The sequence below is a fragment of the Penicillium psychrofluorescens genome (genome assembly GCF_964197705.1).
Source record: "Penicillium psychrofluorescens genome assembly, chromosome: 3".
In the NCBI taxonomy this organism is placed as follows: Eukaryota; Fungi; Ascomycota; class Eurotiomycetes; order Eurotiales; family Aspergillaceae; genus Penicillium; species Penicillium psychrofluorescens.
Window position 1 is genome coordinate 2,152,268 of NC_133441.1, and position 21,182 is coordinate 2,173,449.

Genomic DNA, 21,182 nt, shown 5'->3' on the forward strand with positions numbered 1-21,182 from the left:
GACACACACACACATAGATACACTCTTTCTTTCGAGGTAAAGAGAAATGAAGCGGCGGGCCCAGGCACAACGGGAATCCTGTCCTCCCTTTCCACCAGAGAAATACATGCCGAGACCAATAAACAGAGGGTAGGAAACTGAAGGGGGGATAGGAAGAAAGGATGAAAAAGGAAGGGGAGAGACAAAAAAAAAAGAAGAAATCATCCAGGACGGAAAAAGTGAGCTCAAGAGCCGTCGCTGTAGAAGCATTAGATGGACTGCTGCCAATTCACGTCCACTGTACAACCATCGCCCCAAGAACCGGCAGCGCGCTCCGTCATGCCCCATTCAAATATGATGTATCGTCGCGTTCGTTCGCCCTCTCTCAGGACGACTCGCTCCGTCAACCGCTACCAACACCTGCCGTATCGCATGGATCGAGGTCTGCGCCGAGAGTAGCTAATTATCGCGGGAACAACGGGTCCCCCCGGTAACTGATTAATATGGTACAGTGGCGGGTATTCGAACCATCGGAATAGAAAGAGAAGAAAAAGAAGAAAAAAAGGTCGAAGAAGAGTATTGCAAATGATCGACACGGGGTATCTCGCGTTTTTTGGTTTTTGGTTTTTACCAGGCCCAGACCTTGAGCTAGATGACAGAAAAGAGAAACAGTCAGCGGATGACAGAGGCCAAGAGTGAGACGATCAGATCACTTACAAGGGAGTCCCAAGACCCAGTACACAAGCTGATGCCATCGTTGCTGACACCCAGACAGCTGACACGGTTCTCGTGGCCGCTCAGCGAGCCCACTTTGTCGCCGCGCAGGACATCCCACACCTATTTGATTATCTGCATTAGCGCAAATCCACACGGTAAGAAGCGAGACCTGACGAACCTTGCACTCGAAATCGTCGTAGCCCGCAAAGAGCAGCCGGCCCGACACGGAGAACGCAACCGAAGTGATACCGCACAAAACTTGATCGCTCTGCAAGACACACAATTAGCTCTTCGTTCTCCTTAATTGCGATCATAATCAAAAAATTACCTGGTAGATGTTGAGCTCGCGATCGGCACGGATATCGAACAGACGGCACGAGGTGTCGTCCGATCCAGTACCGAAAGCATTGCCATCGGGGAAGAACTGGATGGCGTTGATGTCGGATTCGTGGCCGGCAAATGTCTGCACGGCCTTGCCGGTACGGATATCCCAAAGCTTGGCAAAAGCGTCGCAAGCACCCGAAACGAAGATGTTTTGGTTGGTCGGATTGATGCTAATGGACATGACATCACCCAGGTGGTCGGCGAACTCGGTCACCTTCGATCCAGACTCGATATCCCACAGCATACAGGTCATGTCACCTGACGAGGTGATGATCCGGCGGTCGTTGATGAAGCGACAGCATGACAGGTAGCCCGAGTGTCCGGAAAGCTCGCGCGCGACCCGGGTCGGCCCTTCACGTGACGACAGGTTGTAGATCGAGCAGATGTTGTCCAGACCACCGCACGCAACGTAATTCCCGCTCGGGGCGTAGGCGCAGGTCATCACCCAGGACGAGCGCAGGGGAATCGCGTGAACTTTGTTGGTGGTGTAGGCATCCCAAATGATGAGCTTTCCGTCCTGCGAGGCCGACACAAGATGGCGCCGGTCGGTCGACCAGTGCATGGCATAGATCTTCGCGAGATGACCCTTGAGTGTTCGTCGGGGCTTCATGCCAATTCGTGGTAGCGCATCGGTTTGGTTCTGCGCAACCTGACGGACTGCATTGGAATTCCATTGTTAGCAGACAGCTCCTGACGCAGATCGAGAGGGCGCAGAGAGAAAGGAGAAGCCGTACGTGAAGTGTCGGCCAGTTCATCCTTCCGACGCTTGATCTTGTCCTTCAAGCCTTCCGCTTCGCGCCTGGCGGCGGTGATTTTCGCCTGCATCTGCTCTCCGCTCATGTCGGCTGCCATCGTGCCAAAGCCCCAGGGGAAGTTGTCAACTGTCGAGAAGGGGGTAGTAGAGGCGATAGCACGAAATCAACGAACTCCGGGAGGGGAGGGGGACGTTGATGTGGAGGGAGAGAGGGAGGAATTGGAGGGGGGTGGAGGGTGGCTGAGCGGGTTGTGGTGTTGACAAGTTAGGAGAGGATGGAAAGGTCGAGAGAGGATGAAGAGAGAGGGGGGCTGAATATGGGATGTGGAGCGAAGAGCCAGGGAGCACGGAAGCGACCGAGTCGTAGTGCAGGAAGGTAAGTTCAGTGTATCAAGCCGCTCCGGTCACGGCAGTACGATACGGAGGAAGAATTGGGGGCTAGCAAGGGGGGGGCAAAAGGGAAAAGGGAAGAGAGCAGCGAGAGAGAAAGGGAGGAGGGGAGAGAACAGGGGGTGGCCGGTCCAGTTGGTCAGCGTATTACAGCTTAGTGGTAATCACGGGGAGAAGCCGGACCCTAACTGGCTTAATAGACACATCTCCATCTTGGACTCCAGCGGCTACGAACTCACAACTCCCGTGGCCACTACGACTGTAACTCTTCAGAGAATGAAGAATGCAGGCTGGAAAAGGGCCCCTCGTCAATTCTGCCGGGATCAATGGGCCGATTCACGCTCGCCAGTGGAGCCCGGGCACCGGGGCGTCGTGAAGAGGGGGCAGAAATACAATGACACCCACTGGGACAGGGGCCTTTTCATGGATTTTCATCCCCGGGTACCTGAGCAAGATTGACAGGCCATACCTGGGCCTTTAATCGCCGATACAGAAGTTTGAGATCTTTGACTTCCTCCCTCGCCCAGGGCGCCGGGTATCGATATGATTATTGATGCACACTGGGTCTATACTACTTCTCTCCACTCACTCATCCGCCACTGACGGCTCGGACGCCCCCGATCAAGACGGAGGACTTACGCCCACGCCGACAGGTCAAGCACTCTGCATGGTGGCTAGCTTACGGAGGAATCGGGCTTGCTACGTCAAGCCTGGCAGTTGGCCCCGATGACAGCCTGCGCTTTTACATCATCATCATTATTATCATCTGTATTTTTCCCGCAAACTCCGGGAGATTGGATTGGACTGGGGCGCGTCGCACGTCCCAGTTCTTCGTTAGCTAGTGTCTCCATTTCCAAGAGTCCGTGCCAGTCCAGAGCTCGGCCACGATCCTGCCAATTCAATTGTGGATTTTTGCAGAGAGCTTCCCGTGATTATTTCATTCATCATCACCCTTGGTATCTCGGCCTGGACGACAGTACAGACCTGCTGTACGACCCGACTCGTAGGTCCAAGCCCGCCTCGACTGTACCGTTGACCACTTGCTCTTTTGGATAAGGGGAGTCGGCGGCGCAGTCTATCCGACTAACGGAGTAATCATTGGTCCAGCCCGTTGTAACCATTCTACGGGGAGATAGTTTGGGCGAAGACGGGCCGGTCACCTCACTGCGTGCGCTTGTCTTGTTTGGAATAACGACGGCCGCGGTCAGAACTGCGACTCGGCGCTGCGTGGGATAAATTGGCCGAGAATTATTAAATGACGATAGTACACTCGGTAACTGAGAACACTCAGGCTCCACCAACTACGACAGATTATTGCTAAGCCGTCCCGCCCCTTTCCAGTCCCACGGATTTGCTGGACTTAATTACAGTACGCCGGCCGATCATTATTGTTTGTTTTTCAACGGTTTTTACGCCATTTGCTCTGCACGACAAGATTGCCACCCTGCGGAGCTGAAGGCCTTGCCTGATCTACATCAGAGGCTGGTGTCGGATGGAGAACCTGATCTACTATTGCTAGCTGACTTGGATGACCAGTGGCGTTGAAACGCGAGGAGTCAGCCCGGCATGGGTGTTATGGTCTTCATCTGAACGACTTACGCTCAGCTATCATCAGAAAGTACCCTTTAGCTTGGCTCAAGATCCCTACAAATGGCCGCCTAACCGTAATTCAGCTGGGTCATCATTACTGATTTCTCTGGCAGCATGACGCAGCAGGGAAAGGCAAGAAAGAGATGGACGGGAAGAAGGAAAGAAGAGGCTGAGGCGGTCATGTTGGTTTCATCTACGTCTTTTCTGTAGATCTCACCTGCATCGTGCCTTACCGCAGCTACTACCCTCGATAGTTAAATATGAGATCGAGTCGGGCTCCCTGAAAGCGTAGCCTTCGAGGGCCCGGACCCTACAGCCATCATGGTTAAGGTTGTAGATCAAGCAGTCAGCACTATTTGAAGGAAGAACAGAGTTGCGGCTTGATGATATGCATACGGTTTGTGCGGACCTTGAAGTTAGTATGTACATAGCCGTGCTTTACTGAACAGTGCGTACGGTGGTCTACGGGGTCCCTAGCAGAAAATAACGGTCTAGCAGGACCCAGAGTGGGCCTTTGTTGACCGTTGGGCTTCAGGGTACAGATAAATCCGGTATCCAACAGCAAAGGATGAAGGCAGCGCAGTACAGTAGCAGCAGTCCAATCGGAGAAAGACTCTCTTCCTGTCTTTTGGCTGAAATATTAATAGCGATGAAACTCCAGGGATAGGGAGCCTCTCAACAGTTCGCACGGAGTTTCTGTTCTAATCATAGTCTTGCGTCTGTGCGTCAAGCGCCTGTGATCTGTATGAACCCTGTATGTGATGGATCGGGGCTTTTCTATTCTTGCATCCTCCGCCAATAAATGTGTAAGACGAAAATAAACAGCAATTAGGACTGCTCTAGATGGATTCTCACGAGAGAATAATGATGGTTGATGGGGATCCACTCGGAGAGTCATTCGACTCGGTTCAGGGGCCTTTCGGGTATGTATTGTGATTATTATTGTCCCACCGAGGGAGTTGTCTAGGCCAGGCTTGTGGCCGTCGATCCCTAGGCGCCCCCTAGCCTGCCTCGTTCACAGACTCCCCCGGTGCTCAAACCAAAAATCGAAGTTTTTCAATAATCGGTCCAAGCCTTTGGGTCATTGGTGGGTTCGGTGTTATGGTCACAGCTTCGGATCTACATCTCCGCTCCTCTCCTCGTGCCCAAATCATACATGGGGGCTTGTCAGGATAATAATAATTCATCACATCACCACATTTTACGAAAGAATGGTTGGGCTGGGAGGCAAGATGGCATCCGACGCCATCTGGCATGTTGGAGGGATGTGGTTTGACCGGTGGCTCGAGGGTGGCAAGGCCGTATCCGGGCGTAATCATGGGTCGGCATCGACAAGCAAGACTGCCGGACGGATATTCGGTATTGGATTGATATCCATCTTGTAGAAGACTCTTCAGCAGTTGGTTCGTTAGCAAAGATAGTGTTGGTCGTCCTCTGCTGGCTACGAGGTCAAGAGTGACAAAGCGGTCACTCCCTCGGGGGTTACAGTAATATTAAGGAGGCACCTGACTCTTGCCGCCTCCTCTCCGCTTTCGCCATGAAACCTCTTCCTTCTTCCCTTCCATCCCTCCCTGTCTTCCACCCACTTCACTCTTCCGATCGCCCATCTTCGTCTTGAATATTTTCCTTCGAGAAGACTTGCCTTCGTCGTCGATCTTTTTTTTTCCCTTTTCTCTCATTCCCCTTTCCCGACCGATCCTTCTTTCGTGACCCCCATCCGCCACCCAGGCTCTGACGAAACCAAGCCCTTCCACTTGGAATCCCCCTCCCCCATCGGAGACCATCGTCAGGAATTCCGAGGGTCTTTTCTACAACCGCATCTGGGTGTCCTCATGTATTGGGAATAATTTCTCTGCGGTCGCGAGGGTTTTCTCTCTGGTCTCATCCTAGTGGGACTGATCCCATCTGGTTAGGGGCGACTGAAGAAGTCCATCCCCACCGTCTTGGGCGCCATCCACGGCCCCGATCTTGCTTTTTTGAACATTTCGCTTCTGGATGTGCTGTTGCATTTGATGACTTGATTTGTTTTACTCTTCTCCCCAATTTCCCTCCACCTTTGTTGTTCATCATGAGGGAAGTCAACTTCAGTATCCCTAATGTGAACAAGGCCTCGGTCCACATCACCACCACGCTATACGACCGTCGTGCCCTGGATTGTACATCGACTCTACCGCTCATCAACTCCCTGAACCATCTTGCATACCTCACCACCTCATCGGCTCGGATTCGGGAAATCCTCACCGTCGATGGCGGCATCGAACGACTCGTGTGCATCCTCAAGGAGGGCCGGAGTAAGGACTTGATGGAAATGTGGAAATGGAGCCTTGCATTCCAATGTGTGGTCAATATCGGCGTGCGTGGCTCCGAAGGCGTAAGGACCAGAGTCGTGGAAGCCGACATGGTCCCCGTCATCGCCACCATCCTCCGCAATTACCTTAAAGTGGTGGAGAAGGTCCGGTCACAATCCGATGCCGAATCCTCGAAACATCCGTCCTGTTCCTCCCGACATGCCAAGCACAGTACGGTCACCCGAGATGCTTCGGGCCCACCCGCAAACTCAGAGTCGAGTTCCCACGAATCCCGCCACTCTCGTCGACAGGCCCCTCCGAGTATCGAAATTCCGCAGCCTCTCTATCAGGATACTCAACCCACCGACTCCGATGCGATGGACGTCACCTCTCCTCCCCGGATGCCGATGACATCTCCGCCCGAACGAAGTACCTTTGGTGACGAAGCCATCAACCATCGATCTCACGAAGGACGCTATCCGCGTCCCGGCCATCGCCTTCGGGCAATGCAGCCTCTGGCTACTGCAGTGCCTTCTATGGATACTGCCGATGGATTTGGGCTGCGGCCTGTGCGTGACACCGAACGACTCCCCAGTATGCTTCCTGGCTTGCAGACCGGGATCATCTCTCAGCCCGATTCTCCAACTACCCCAAGTGGCCCTCTTCAGCCCCAGTCAAGGAGCATCCCACAAGGTACCGCCTCCAGGCAACGCCCTGCACTACAGCAGCAGCAGTCGGCGTCGGGCGAGTCGGACGATGCCAATGGCGAGGATTCGGCTATGGGAGAGGACAGTGTGCTGGGGCAGACGACCGAACCCCTTGTCAACCTGCCGGATCGCATGGACATTGAGGAGGTTCATGAACACCAGACAGCAATGCTGGATGAGGTCTCCACCAATCACGACCTGACGGTGACCGATCCGTCTGAAGAGGGTCAGGAGGCGGAAACTTTCAACATCACCCATCGCTCTACCGTCGATGGCAGCATCATTAATAACAACGGCACCGCCCAACCCAATGGTGGACTGGGCCTCTCTCCTACGCAAGTCCCCAACAACCCTAACTCTCCCACTCTCGCTCCCAGTCCCTATGCTTTGTATCTCCGTGATCGCAACGCCCCGGCGGCTCAGAATGTCTTGACTACCATGCCTCGCGATGAGGACGTCTTGATGTCTCTGCAACTCTTGGCCTACGTTTCCAAATACTGCAACCTTCGGTCCTACTTCCAGTACTCTCATCTCGTCCCCAAGCTCCAGATTGATCGTGAACTTCACCTTTTGGATGAAAATGCGGATCCTTCTACACCTATCGAGATTCCTGAGGAGGAGGAGAATGAGTACCTGCTACCGGACGATGTCAACATCTTCCCACTGGTTGAGAAGTTCACTGTCCGGCACCACTCCAAAGACATGCAGTACTGGGCGTGTGTGGTCATGCGAAACCTCTGCCGCAAGGACGAGTCGCGCGGCGGGATCCGCCAATGCGCTTTCTGGAAATGCGGCAAGTGGGAAGAGTTTCAGCGCCAATTTGCCAAGTGTCGTCGCTGCCGGCGCACCAAATACTGCAGCAAAGAATGCCAGAAGGCTGCGTGGGTTTACCACCGCCACTGGTGCCACACGACCCCTTGATACGACCCGACGACTATCCCCTCGACAGGACTTTCATTTCTGATTTCTACCATGCATACCGGCTCGCATAGCGTCATATCCCGTCACGCGTCTTACCCATCTTCTATTGCAAGGACTCACTTCTACTCACGCATGGCATTCTGAAAATCTGGCGGCGTTTCAATTCGACTCCCGAAGATACCTCTTTACATGTCGTCTGGTTTTTATCCCTTTTTTTCAATACCTCGAACAGGGTTCCCACTACAGTTCCGGGCCCTTCTCTTGCGCCCCTCCCATTCTTCACTGCTTATATTTTGAATTACCAGTCGTCATGATTGTACATCTTGTTATCTTGTCTCATTTCGTTATTCCTTTGTTGTCTTCTGAATCATCTTTCCCTTCCATTTTTTCCTCTTTTAATTGTGCTATCACGAGTTTCCTATGTCAGTAGATGGAGAGCATGACCCACATCGACTGCTTCGCAGTCGCTTTGCACTTTCGTTTTGCCATCCATCTATGCCTGGTGGTTGATCTCTGGAGGCTCTCTCCTACGTACCCGCACTGGGTCAAATGACACCGGCGTTCCTCATATCTCTTTCATAGGGTTCATACGAATCTATATTTTTCATCGAAGTACTCTTTCCTTCAGTCTCCCAGTAGCACGAATAGAACTGTAGATATTTTCCTTTGGGAATTGTCCCCTATTAACATTCATACTAGGCACTAGTCCTTCTTGAAACCATATGTAGCGGCCAACCGCGACTCGAGATGCTCCTGCGCCGTCAGCGGCCTCTTCCCAGGCTCCAAGTTACCCGCACCACCACCAAACCCAACCTTCCCATCATCCCGCGCCTCAATTCCCCCGGTCTGCTCCCGATGAGCCTTGACCACCTCACTGGGAACAGGAACGAGCTCTGTCGTATCAACCGGATGGCAGAAATACACAAGCGTATATCGATCCTGCGGGTTCGGACTCTGCTGCTCAGCCAGCGGAAACACCACCCGGTGAACGGTGGACTTGAGCAACCCGTCCGTCCAATAGCTGAGCAGGTCCCCGATATTCACCAGAACCGGGGGAAACGGGTACGCATCGGCCTGTTCGCCCGGCACGATAGGAACAGGCGCCCAGGTGCTTTCGGGCGTCAGGATCTCCAGCCCCGGCTGGCCGGGTCGCTGAAAGAGCAGAGTGATGCTGCCGTAGTCGGAGTGTGCGCCGGCTCGCACGTCTTTGTCGTGCTTGTACGCTGCTGTTGCCGCGGAGAAGATTGACGGGTAGTACAGATAGCGCAGGATGCTGCCTGTTGGGCCATCGCTGGGGTCGTGGCGCGACGTGAAGAAGTCTTCTTGCATCTGAATTGTCGGGTTTGTCAGTGGAATGTGCGATCTGATATGCCGTGGTTTTAACGAACCTCCAGGCCCAGAGCCAGCAGGTTCAGGATTCGGTTACAGGTCTTGTTGCACAGCGCGGCGAAGCCGTTGATTTCGGCTTCGTGCGGCACCAGACTCGGGGGTAGAGGTTGTTGGGCTTTGCCATCTTTGAAGTCGCCGAAGTTCATAGCTCTGTCCGGCGGTGGTGAGTGCGGTTCGATGATATCAGCAGGCACACTACTCACTCTTTGAAGTCGCCGGTCTGGTAGCATTACTGCTTGTCAGCCATACATCCAGATCGAGATGGTCAAGTGGCTACATACCCGCTGATGCTCCGGATCCAGCGTCTCCGTATGCATACCCGACCATCCGCGATTCTGGCGGGCAAGTTAGTCAATTGAATCTTCTGTTCATCGAGCCATCACGAACATTCGGCGTAATCCGACAGGTCTCTTTCTCCTCCGCAGGCGATGCAAAGAATTTCTTGGACTATCCACCCCATTCTGTCAGTGAAAAAAAAAAACACTATGCAATTTCATCCAGGAGATGTCCTACCAGTCCAAATGCATGGTCCACGTCCTCCGTCGTGAAGTCGGTGCCCTTGCTATTCACATACAGGAAGCCGTACTTGGCGGCGGCATCCAACATCTGCTTCCCCACGGACGGATCGTGAGGGTTGGAGATGTCGATGACGGGCAGTTCGATTGGGGATGCGGTGTCTGCCATTTTTGAGGGGGGTTGGAGGTTGTGGATAGGCAGAGTGGGATGTGTCGGAGGGAGACTACAATATATAGTCCGACTCTCCGTCCTGTGGGCAGCATCCATTTGCGGTTCCGAGAGTAGGCGATACCCAAGAACACAACCTCACAATAATTGATATTGTAAACCTGGGATATTGGGATAGCAATATGTCCAATCCAATATGACACCAAGACACTAAGCCGTATATGTAAATGCAATATATTTCTGCACGGTGGGCTTCCCACCGAGTCAGTCAGAATCATGTCATGGTTGCGCCCGTACTTTCAGCGCACTAGAACAAATCGAGTCGCGGAAGTAGATTAATTATTGTGTAGAACAGGGATAGTTCATTAACAACTAATCATGTTGCCCGGGGAGTCGTGCTCAAAAGCAAAAGCACCAAGGCTCCCGCCCTCCTTCCTCAGCTCAACCGCGACAACCCTCACAACTCCAACTCCAGCTCCTTCACACCCATCCTTCCTCTCTTCCTTCCCCCAACAACGACCACAACCACAACCACTATCAACGTCCGGCTCCCCGACCATCAATTCCCTACCATCAGCTCCCTCCTTTTTGGGCTTTCATGCCCGGCACTGGCCGTGCTATCCAGCCCGTGACCCTTCACCATGCCGAGTACGAGAGACCCTGCCCCAGACGCTTGACCCCTCTAACCGTATCCTTCTTCCCATAGTCCGTCCCTTTGATGAATGGGCCGTGGGTCGCACCCAATCCCTCCCTCTTTCCGCCCTCAAAGGCGCCGTTGTCGGAATCGATGCGTCGCACTACCTCTCCCAGCACCTCATCAACCAGTCCACCCGGGAAGCGCTGCTGAGCGCGCTCGGTGGATTCCCCTTCGCCCTGAGGAGCAACATCGAGAAAGAGCTCCAGACCTTCAAAAACCTCGGTATCGGCAGCGTCTTTGTCTTCAATGGCCTCGAATTCGGCAAAAAGGATCAGCGCCCTGCCGCCCAACCCACTTCGACGCGCCCATTCGAACAGGCCTGGGAACTCTACGACCAACAGCAGGCAGACCAAGTGGTGGATGCCTTCAGCAACGCTGGTATGATCACCTATAGCCCGTCTACCACCATCAGCCCCTCCACACCCATCATGGCCATAGACCCCCCGGTTTTTGTTCCGTACTCCTGGGTCCCCCAAAGCTCCCAAAGCTCCCAAAGATCCCCAATCCTGGCTGACCGGAATGAACCCGCAGGCACCCCGCCCCCGGAAACACTTTACAAATTCCTGCAACGGATCCTCCACCAGAACGGCGTGCCCTTCCTCGTGGCCCCCTACAGTGCGGCCGCTCAGGTGAGTATGCTCAGAAAAACAAAAGGCAATACCTAACATAAACCTTCTGCGCAGCTCTCCTACCTCACTCGCGGCCCCAATCCTGTGGTGGATGCAGTCTACGGACCGTCCGACATCCTTCTGTTCGACATTGACAAGCTGGTCACCAAAATTGAGACCGAGCCCGCACAGTTCTTCTGGGTTACGAAGCAGACTTGCCAGGAAGAACTCGGACGACTGTCGAATGAACAATTCCTCGATTTCTTGCTGCTTCTTGGCTCTCCTTTCTTGCGCTCTTTCCCAGTGTTCGAGAACCCCGCCTTCACTGGAAAAGGCCCTAATGTTCGGGATGCTCTACCCATGTTCAACGCAGCTGGGCGAAGCGCCCTGACACTCTGCGGCCAGTTCGAAGAAGACCGTCGCATGCAGGAACTCCAGTACACGGACCGCTACAAGCGGGCGTACATGGTCGTGAAGCACCATGTGTACATGGATGTGGATGGCCGAGTCGGTCCCATGAATGCGGAGAACACCTCGTCCGACACGCATGAGCTCATCGGCCAGCGTCTCCCCGAGGAGCTATATTTCTACCTCTCCAAGGGTGTTATGGGTGCCGACATTCCGAACTTTTTGACATCGGGCGAAGTGCGCATCAAGCTACCACTTGGTGCGGAGGATACCGAGGTTTACCGTCAACTTGTGGGAGACAAGCTCACCCCGATCCGCACGCAGTCTATTTGCTTGTTGGCAAACTCGCTTCACCGTTTCTACCAGACTAAAGTGATTCATGTGCGCCCGTGGTTTGATGAAAACTCAGAGAGTTCTATCAACCTCAAGGGAATCCCGTCGGTCAAGGAGACCATCCAGCCCTGGAAAGCCCATGGAGACCAGTTCCCAGACAGCGTTAAGAAGCTGCAAGCAGCTCGCGGGTCCTTCAAGTTTGCCATTCAGAGCTTGAAGGAGTCGGACTTTGTGTCCAAATCCTTCGCTGCGAAGGACACCCCCATTCTGTCGTCACAAGAGGATATCTTGTCAAATGTGATGTGGCGATTCCTACAACTGCGCGGATATGTTAATGAGAAACACGAGCTTACTGTGTGGGGCAAGTGTCTGGGGCAAGCGCTATCGGCGATGGACTCTGCAGACAATCTCGAGGAAGCAGTGTTCCTGGCCATTGAGATGCTTCGGTTGGAACTCTTGAACACCGAGCACTGGTTCTCACATGTGTCTGGTGGCCCGATGCGAGGATCAGGTAGGTACTTTCTGGCACGTTGTGTGTACATCAACTGACGCTGTTACAGAGGAGGATAAGAATTTCAACATGCTTGTATCGCGAGTGGCATGTATCGCGAAGCTCCAGCACAAGAGCATTGGATACTCCGGCCCTCTGAGCCGACAGCTCCTCTGCTACCGCTCGCTGATCGCCGAGGTGCGCTCGACGTTGAGGAACCTGATTGAGGTGGTGATGGCTGGCCTGTTCTTGAGCGGAGAGGCCGACCGGGATCGGAATGACTGGACCGAGATGAGCATGAAGTATGTGCACATCTACTCTGTCCTAGAGACTTGCTCTGACCCTCATCTTCCAGACTTCCTTTCATCGATGATAATGACTGCGGTCTTGGAATTGCTGTTCGCACCTATCTGGATGACCTCCCTCTACAAGCGGACCCTACCTCGCCCGATGCTCGGGCGGAGGTCAAGGCAAAGGGCAAGGAATGGTTCCAGCATAGCGAAAGCTTCACCGGCAACTTGGACCGGGCGTTTCAGCTTTGGGATGCGGTAAGTCTGCTCCGAAGAAACATCCAGGGCCCACCGGCTAATATCTACTCTAGGTCTACCAAGGCACCCAGAATGCCGGCGAGGAGTTTAAGGATGCCAAGCTCTGGAGTAGCGCGAACAAGTGGCTGTCGGAGCGCCGGTGAGAGACCTATCGCCACATCATCGAGGGGATTTCGGGCTATTCACCAAATGTGCCGGGACTGCAAGCGAATTGGATGCGGGAGGGTTGTTTTCCCACACAATGTATTACTATTTAGTAAGAAATCCAAGATGATCCTGGTGGAATAAATAGTACCTGTAGTACCTGTAGTACCTTTAGTAGTAAGATTTTAGCCATGGAGGATGATCCACCCGAGGCACCAAGTGGCCTCTTCCCTTATTTTGTCATCATCAGCTCCAACTCCCTGTCTTTCTTCCCGATTGACCTTGACATTATTCCAATCTTCATCGATTATTATTATTGGAATTTAAGAATCATCCCCCCCACATAATACATCCACCATGGCTCGTCTGAGCACCCTGCTCGTGAGCACTCTCACCCTCCTGGGCGGCTTCGCCAGCGCCGGCTCCGCCGTCAAGGACCTGCTCCCCGACAACTTCGACAAGATCGTCCTGCAATCCGGCAAGCCCGCCCTGGTCGAATTTTTCGCTCCCTGGTGTGGCCACTGCAAGACCCTGGCCCCCGTGTACGAGGAGCTGGGCGCCGCCTTCGCCTTCGCCGATGACAAGGTCACCATCGCCAAGGTCGACGCCGATGATCACCGCGATCTGGGCAAGCGCTTTGGCGTCCAGGGATTCCCCACCCTGAAGTGGTTTGATGGCAAGAGTGACACCCCCGTGGACTACAGTGGCTCCCGTGATCTGGAGTCTCTTTCCGCGTGGATTACGGATAAGACTGGCCTCAAGCCGCGCAGTGCGAAGAAGGAGCCCAGCAGCGTGGAGATGCTGGATGATGCTTCTTTCAAGACCACCGTTGGCTCCGATAAGAATGTCCTGGTGGCCTTTACTGCCCCGTGGTGTGGACGTGAGTACCATTTCCATCCCCTACTGATACTTCTTGTTGTTGTTGTTGCTGTTGCTTTTTACTGACTAAATTGCCCCAAATGAATAGACTGCAAGACCCTCGCCCCCATCTGGGAAACCCTCGCCACCGACTTCGCCTCCGAATCCTCCGTCGTGATCGCCAAGGTCAACGCCGAAGCCGAGAACTCCAAGGCCGTGACCAAGGAGCAGGGCGTGACGGGCTACCCGACCATCAAGTTCTTCCCCGCGGGCTCGACCGTGCCGGAGGCGTACTCGGGCGCGCGCAAGGAGGAGGCGTTTGTCGAGTTCCTGAACAACAAGGCCGGCACGCACCGCGCCGTCGGCGGCGGCCTGGACAACAAGGCTGGCACCGTCGTCAACCTGGACAAGCTGATTGACGAGTACGTGCCTACGCACAAGTTCGAGAAGCTTGCGGCCGAGCTGAAGAGCGGTGCCAAGGACCTGAAGGACCAGTACGCGGCGTACTATGTCAAGGTTGCGGATAAGCTGGCCAAGAATGAGGACTACGCGTCCAAGGAGCTGGAGCGTCTGCAGAAGATCCTGTCCAAGGGTGGTTCCGCGCCTGAGAAGCTCGACGACCTGGTCTCCCGCAGCAACATCCTGCGCCGCTTTGCCGGTCAGGACCAGGAGGCTAGCCCCCACGGTGATGAGCTGTAAGCGGGTTGCTCTTTACTTCTGGGTTATCTTATGTTTTTCCAGTTCTGTAAACCTATGTATGAGGAGATGCAGTTCTCCTTGTGTGATGTCTTGGGCGGATTGGAAATACTCGATCTTGAACCTGTACGAAATGAACAATGAAAAATCGCAGGGTATTCTGTACAAAGTTCATCCGCATGAAGAGCGTGAACCAGTAATTGTAATTGGGCACCGTTACTTTTGGGTAAAGATCTGACTGTATGAATTATTTGGATTGTTGGGGTATCTTTATTATGGCAGTATTCGATAAACAAGCGCTGAGTCCGACACAGACACCGGACGAAAGTATGTAAACCAGCACGACAGACATGCAGAAGAGGGACTCATTTCGTCGGGGTCGCTGAGGCCGAGTCATTGGAATTCGCGGTCAAGGAGGCCTCTAGTTCGTCGAGGCGACGGGTCATATCGTCCACTGGATTGAGGACAGTCAGCGGGATGTGTTTTTGTCTTGCGGTGAGGCAGGGAGAGAGAGACACACGCTTCCCAAACATTTCCTTGGAGACATTGTCGAACTTGGATTGGAGCTGGTTAAGGAGATCGTCGACTGCGGCGGCCAGTTGGCCCTGTGCATCGGAGTTCTTGGGATGGACAGTCAGATCAGACGTGTGGTTCACAGGGTTGGCGAGGGAGCACGTACTGGATTCGACAGGAGAGACTCGCCCTCTGTGGGGGTGTCGTATTTCTCGGAGGGAGACTTGGCTTCCTTGGCTTCCTCCGCCATTGTGTTGGTTCAACCAGGGTAAAGTAAAGTGGTCAACGGGGACAAGAGAGACAGGCCTTGATAAGAGACCGTGACTAAGCACCCACTAGTCCTCAACCGGTTAGTGGGTTCTTATCGATCACGCTAGACCGTATTAGGACTGGCGCCAGGCAAAAAAATCCCGTGCTGTCTGAATGCTGGTTCTGCTTGCTTGCACTTCTCCCCGATTCCTATTTCTCTTCGGCTCCAGACTGTCACAATGGTCAAGCGAAGCAAGCTGATCCAGGCACTTGACGCCCACAAGGGTCGTGACTATGACGCCGAGAAGCAGAAGAAGATGGTGAAGGCTGCCGAGAAGAAGAAGTCGGCGAAGAAGGCTGCAGCTGGTGAAGAGGACGACGACGAGGTTGAGGAGGTGGATATGGTGGACGAGGAAGAGGAGGAAGAGATCGCAGACGACAATGAGGACGAAGAGGACGAGGAGGAAGAGGAAGAGGAAGAAGATATCCCACTGTCCGACCTGGAAGAAGACGAGCGCGAGGATGTCGTCCCCCACCAACGCCTGACCATCAACAACTCCGCCGCCATCACCTCCTCCCTCAAGCGCATCTCCTTCATCTCGTCCCAGACCCCGTTCTCCGAGCACAACTCTCTCGTCTCGCAAGAGCCCATTGAAGTCCCCGACCCCAATGACGACCTCAACCGTGAACTGGCATTCTACAAGGTCTGCCAGGCCGCCGTGGTCAGTGCCCGCGGCCTGCTCAAGAAGGAAGGCGTCGCCTTCACCCGGCCGGGCGACTACTTCGCCGAGATGGTCAAGGACGACGAGCACATGGGCAAGATTAAGAAGAAGCTCTACGATGAGGCGGCTGGGAAGAAGGCTGCCGCCGAGGCCCGGCGCCAGCGCGACCTGAAGAAGTTTGGAAAGCAGGTCCAGGTTTCCAAGTTGCAGCAGCGCGCGAAGGAGAAGCGGGATACCTTGGAGAAGATCAATTCCTTGAAGAAGAGTACGCCTGTCTTTGACCCATCTTTCTGGTGAATATTGCTAACCAATCCTCCTACAGAACGCAAGGCCGACTCCTCTGCGCCCACCGACGACACCGGTGATCTCTTCGACGTCGCCATCGACGAAGCCAAGGAGACCGAGAGCCGCAAGCGCGGCCGCGCTGGCGGCGACAGCGGACCCAATTTCAAGCGCCACAAGAAAGACTCGAAGTTCGGGTTCGGAGGCAAGAAGCGCCATGCTAAGAGCGGTGATGCGCAGTCCAGTGGTGATCTGCGCGGGTACTCTCAGAAGAAGATGAAGGCCGGTGCGTCGAAGCGGCCGGGTAAGGCCCGGAGAGCGGCGGCCAAGGGCCGTTCTTGATCGCTTTGTTTGATGTCTTTTGCTGGAACCTGCATTTTCACTGTGCATCTGTAATTATTGTCTGGGGTCTGTCTGGGTTACTCAAAATGGTTTCTTGTTCTCGTTCTTGTTTTCTAGGGCACGCGAACTATACTCTATAGAAAGCTTGTTATACCTTTCTCTGCTTATTCAAGGCTCCTCCGTGCGCTGCGTAACTTGGCTTATCAGCTAGACTCGTGGAAAGAAAATAAATATTCTGAGAGGTCATATGTATATTGTAATCGATATCGTACACATCCGTAGATAAGTCGGCTTATTTCTCGGCCTCTAACTTGTCCAACCGATTCCGGTTCCAATTCTCCAGGAACTCCTGCACCTTTGGGCCCCAGACCTCCTCGCCGGCCTCCAGATCCTTGTATTCCAGCGTCTTCTCGGGTGTCAGCTCGTAGTCGCCTTGGCGCGTCCGCACAAGCTCACTCATCAGGGCACAGCTTCCCAACGCTTTGCCCAGGTCGTGAGCTAGGGAGCGGACATAGAAGCCCGAGGTGACGGTCATGGAGATCTTCACCGCTGCAGGTTGCGGCCGGGACTGATCGGTCTGCACGGAAGTGGTCTCACCAGGTGTAGGCTCGGGGGCCTTGGGCGCGTCTGCTGCTTCGGTCTCTGACACTTTCACCTTTTTGGCGTCGGTAGACTCCTCATTGGGAGGCGACGACTTTCGCTTCGGGGCCGATGCGTCGGCAGTCGTCTCGCCGTCTGCAGTCGCGGGCAACGCATCGACCCTGTCAATGAGCTGCTCTGCCGCTGCCCTCTCCTCCCCAACCATCTCCTGCTCAGGCCACTTGTATTCATGCGTCCCAGGCTCATACCACTCCATGATCTTAATATCCAGCGTCTCCACCGGGCGTGCTTTGATCTCCACATCCGGCACCTTGCCCTCGCGCGCATACTCGTAGAGCTTCTTGCCATCTATCCTCAGAGCAGAGAAAATCGGCGGCTTCTGCATAATCTTCCCGCGGAATTGATCGAGGGCCTTCTCCACCGCTTCGCGGGTGACGTGCTCATACGGCGCACGGCGGGTGATCTTGCCCAACCGGTCGTAGGTATCTGTCTCCGCGCCGAAGAGAATCGTCGCCTCATAGGCCTTGGTGCAGCCGAGGAAATCGCCCAGCGACTTGGTCCCCTTGCCCACGCCAATGACGAGCACACCTGTCGCGAGCGGGTCGAGTGTGCCGCCATGCCCGACCTTGATGTCGAGGCGCTTGTTGCGGCGCCGTTTTTGCTGGAAATTGGACTCGCGGTCTCGTCGGGCTTTCTCGGAGTCGAGCCATGGCTTGAAAGTCTTCGAGGGCTGGAAGTGGTGCTGCACCTTGCGGACGACGTCGGCGGAGGTGACGCCTTGCGGCTTGTGGGTGGCTGGATGGGCGAATGTCAATGAAAATCGTAAAGAAATACAGAAGAATCACTCACCAAAGATGCCCTCGAAGATCTTTTCGCCAGACATGGTGGTGCGAAAGAGTCGATAGAGTGGCATGCCTGACTGATGCGAAAAAGAGGAAGGAACAAATTCCGGCAGGACCACGGGATTCGTCCGATTTGCCCAGCTCATCCATGACTTGACCGCGTCCACCACTTCCCGCCGTCAACACCATTACCACTCCCTCCCTTCCTCCCTCACTTCGAATGACCCTCCTCGCTCAGCAGCCATGTAGCGCACACCATGACTGCCCGCGAAGATACCGTCCTGGCTCCCACCGATCCCTCCGTCACCGATGAGAACGATTGGTGGGAGTTCAGCTTGACCGAGGTCAAGGTGCTGCGGCCCGGCAAGATGCTGTACGCGAACCTACTCGATGCCTCCGACGACAATCCCCTACAAGTTATCGGCTGCTTGGAGCAGGTCCGGGAGGACGAGGAGCATTTGGGTATGTCGGTTGGCTCTTTCCATTTGATGTATTGATGGACTAAACCTATATCTCCAGTGCTCAACCCCGACTACCTTTCCAAACGCATGATTATCGACGACGTAACACATTACGCGTATGGACAAACAGAGGATAAGACGATCGAGATCTGGGTTGCTGGCAAGGCTGGTTGGTACGACATCTCGCCGGCCAAGGGATACTTGCCTACCTTCAACCGCATGGTTCAGTCGATTGACCTGCTATATTTCCTGGTGGACCGACACCAGCAGGGTCGCAGGCAGCTGAAACCCACTGTCCGGGAGTTGTGTGAACAGGCTAGTCGCGTGTTTGTTTGTTTCCTGGCACCCTCCACTGACACCCTCCCAGTATATTTACCACACCCACGGCGTGTGCGAGGACAGAGCACAGTCTGCCGAAGTCTTCAAAGAACACGGTGCTTTCTTACTTCGCTGCATGATCCGGGATGAAGAAGAAGTGGAGTGGAAGAAAACCAATATCTTCAACCACCTGCGTCGCCAGTGTCGCGTACGTTTTGTTTTTCTTCCTCAACCAAACCGTACCCATGCTTACATGATTGGCTATTCAGGAGGCCTACGACCAGATCATGGAGGAAGTCTCATCCAGCTCCGCCGACGAGGCTCAAGATGAGCCCGAAGCTGCGACTCCTCGACGTGATCCCGCTGCGATTGCGAAATCACAGACTGATGCCATCTACCAGCTCCTCCAAGAATTACGAGACGAGGGCCAGCTGGCCAAACGCCGACTTCACATTGATCTCTTGCAGGAGCGTCTAGCCAGTCGATATTCTTTGGCCGGCCAGGATGGCGCGCAGAAGATCATCGCTGCCCGAGCAACCGCCGTACTGGAGTTGATGGATGCTGAGGAAGGTTTTCGATGGAATCGCTACGTGATCCACCGGGAGCTCAAGCAAGCTGCCTCGAAAGAAACCTCCCTGCCACCAGCCCTTCTCACTCCCTTGCTCGCCTTGGAACCCTCCAGTGACGAGGATAGCGGACGAGTCCGCAAATCCGTGCTCCGGCCCAAGGCCAGCTCGAAGACATTGAAGGGCAAGCGAAACAAAGATGCCGTTGCCAATCAGGAAACGAAAGAATCCGACGCCGATGACGACGATGACGACGTACCGGACGAGATGGACACTCCCAGCAAGACCCGAGGCCATGAGCTCATCCGCGACCCATTCTCTTCTGCAAAGACGCGGACCCGCTCCATCCTGTCCGACTCGGGACCTGCCGCTTCTCTGATGAAGCAACTGCTCCAGGACACCGTCCAGACACCCGCAACCCCGATCCTCTCAGATACAAATAACGGCACATCGGATTTCAGCCCTCTACCTACCACTGGCGACACCGAGCTCGAGTCTGACGACATCTGGACATGCCATATGCCCGAATGCACCATGATCATTGCCATGAAATCCGGGGACGAACGTAAGAAGCTGATCGAAGCACATGCCACCGAACACGACTGGAAGACTCAGATGAGGGTCGAGCTTGTGGAGTCTGAGAGACGCTTGCACTCGGCTTTCCCCGTTACCAATCTCATGCAGTACCTTGTCAACCAGCACTACCAGCAGATGCGCACTGCGTTTCCTGAGCTGTATGAGGGGGATGACCAAAGGAACGGAAATATAACCACCGAGCATCCACAGAGCCCTACCAATAATGGCGATTCGGTGACAACACCTAAAAGCCAGCGCTCCTCGGCAAAGAAACAGAAACTGACGCCCGCTGATGTAAATGGCGATACCTGAGTCGTCACTTCAGGCACACACATTGATGATCATGATCTATGGACTTTTGCAACAAGTGAAGAAAATGGAGACCACATTTGCTTGGCTTTTCCCCTCAGGTAAGTTCCGATGTCCGTCTTCCTGATTTTAATCCATAGTCTAACTGGATTCTGTAGACAGATACACCTCATCCTCGCACCCACATGATAAACTCTTACTCTAACTGTCATCCACACTCATCCCGATGAATATTCCTCCCTTGGAGTTGTAACGGAAAAAAAAACAACTAAACAAAACAACGTCCACGTCTGCTTCTGCTCACCATAATCCTCTTCCTTTCGGGGTCAGTTTGTCTCGGCCTTCTCGACACCTTCGCTGCCTATCAAACGTGAAGAGGGCAGCAGTGTTGCCCTGACGTTGGCGTCATTTTCGAGCTTACCCGCGGAATTACTTTGCATTTGTAGATGTGCGACTGGACACAGAGGCCGAGAGATTTTTTCCTGGATCTATCTACCTTCTATGTGATTGCTTCTTTTTGCTCTCTTCTTTGGCTGAGATCCCACCCAATCTGTCTAGAGTAGAAAATATCGCACATATTCAAGCGCAAATACAACCGGAATAGTAACCCAAGACAAGTGGATTTTGTAAGACGCTGTATGTATGTGGGAATAGGTACAAGGTATCTTGATATTTGTGACTGAACTCCAGCAACAGTCGAAACCCCCATTTCCAACGCTCGCCGTGCTTTTTACTTGCTTTCCATCCATGCACCTGGCCGCAGTAGACTGTACACCGTTTTTGCTCGGAAGTTGAAACGGAGATGAAGGAAGAGGAT

General features: G+C 54.0%; 9 protein-coding genes across 9 annotated transcripts; 5 read left to right on the forward strand and 4 right to left on the reverse strand.

The window, feature by feature from the left end:
- Window positions 1-606: 606 nt before the first annotated feature.
- Window positions 607-1,932, reverse strand: PFLUO_LOCUS4940 (G protein subunit beta; the record flags this gene model as incomplete). Its single annotated transcript, XM_073782340.1, has 5 exons — window positions 607-627; window positions 697-816; window positions 875-964; window positions 1,025-1,737; window positions 1,815-1,932. The coding sequence occupies 5 exons, from the start codon at window positions 1,930-1,932 to the stop codon at window positions 607-609; spliced, it is 1,062 nt and encodes a 353-aa protein (XP_073639005.1).
- Window positions 1,933-5,882: 3,950 nt separating this feature from the next.
- On the forward strand, window positions 5,883-7,730 carry PFLUO_LOCUS4941 (uncharacterized protein; the record flags this gene model as incomplete). The annotated part of the gene is made up of 1 exon (XM_073782341.1): window positions 5,883-7,730. The coding sequence occupies one exon, from the start codon at window positions 5,883-5,885 to the stop codon at window positions 7,728-7,730; it is 1,848 nt and encodes a 615-aa protein (XP_073639006.1).
- Window positions 7,731-8,432: 702 nt separating this feature from the next.
- PFLUO_LOCUS4942 (uncharacterized protein) lies at window positions 8,433-9,803 on the reverse strand (the record flags this gene model as incomplete). Its single annotated transcript, XM_073782342.1, has 6 exons — window positions 8,433-9,059; window positions 9,119-9,269; window positions 9,323-9,339; window positions 9,401-9,454; window positions 9,507-9,566; window positions 9,633-9,803. The coding sequence occupies 6 exons, from the start codon at window positions 9,801-9,803 to the stop codon at window positions 8,433-8,435; spliced, it is 1,080 nt and encodes a 359-aa protein (XP_073639007.1).
- Window positions 9,804-10,444: 641 nt separating this feature from the next.
- PFLUO_LOCUS4943 (uncharacterized protein) lies at window positions 10,445-13,030 on the forward strand (the record flags this gene model as incomplete). The annotated part of the gene is made up of 6 exons (XM_073782343.1): window positions 10,445-10,451; window positions 10,510-11,129; window positions 11,184-12,360; window positions 12,410-12,641; window positions 12,695-12,887; window positions 12,941-13,030. 6 exons carry the CDS (start codon window positions 10,445-10,447, stop codon window positions 13,028-13,030), a joined length of 2,319 nt encoding a protein of 772 aa, XP_073639008.1.
- A 358-nt stretch (window positions 13,031-13,388) lies between these two features.
- Window positions 13,389-14,588, forward strand: PFLUO_LOCUS4944 (uncharacterized protein; the record flags this gene model as incomplete). Its single annotated transcript, XM_073782345.1, has 2 exons — window positions 13,389-13,911; window positions 13,999-14,588. 2 exons carry the CDS (start codon window positions 13,389-13,391, stop codon window positions 14,586-14,588), a joined length of 1,113 nt encoding a protein of 370 aa, XP_073639009.1.
- Window positions 14,589-14,950: 362 nt separating this feature from the next.
- PFLUO_LOCUS4945 (uncharacterized protein) lies at window positions 14,951-15,348 on the reverse strand (the record flags this gene model as incomplete). Its single annotated transcript, XM_073782346.1, has 3 exons — window positions 14,951-15,039; window positions 15,106-15,205; window positions 15,265-15,348. The coding sequence occupies 3 exons, from the start codon at window positions 15,346-15,348 to the stop codon at window positions 14,951-14,953; spliced, it is 273 nt and encodes a 90-aa protein (XP_073639010.1).
- A 238-nt stretch (window positions 15,349-15,586) lies between these two features.
- Window positions 15,587-16,693, forward strand: PFLUO_LOCUS4946 (rRNA-processing protein EBP2; the record flags this gene model as incomplete). The annotated part of the gene is made up of 2 exons (XM_073782347.1): window positions 15,587-16,334; window positions 16,392-16,693. The coding sequence occupies 2 exons, from the start codon at window positions 15,587-15,589 to the stop codon at window positions 16,691-16,693; spliced, it is 1,050 nt and encodes a 349-aa protein (XP_073639011.1).
- Window positions 16,694-16,985: 292 nt separating this feature from the next.
- Window positions 16,986-18,176, reverse strand: PFLUO_LOCUS4947 (pseudouridine synthase pus4; the record flags this gene model as incomplete). Its single annotated transcript, XM_073782348.1, has 2 exons — window positions 16,986-18,088; window positions 18,143-18,176. 2 exons carry the CDS (start codon window positions 18,174-18,176, stop codon window positions 16,986-16,988), a joined length of 1,137 nt encoding a protein of 378 aa, XP_073639012.1.
- A 216-nt stretch (window positions 18,177-18,392) lies between these two features.
- Window positions 18,393-20,368, forward strand: PFLUO_LOCUS4948 (uncharacterized protein; the record flags this gene model as incomplete). Its single annotated transcript, XM_073782349.1, has 4 exons — window positions 18,393-18,597; window positions 18,655-18,926; window positions 18,964-19,122; window positions 19,184-20,368. The coding sequence occupies 4 exons, from the start codon at window positions 18,393-18,395 to the stop codon at window positions 20,366-20,368; spliced, it is 1,821 nt and encodes a 606-aa protein (XP_073639013.1).
- Between the last annotated feature and the right edge of the window lie 814 nt (window positions 20,369-21,182).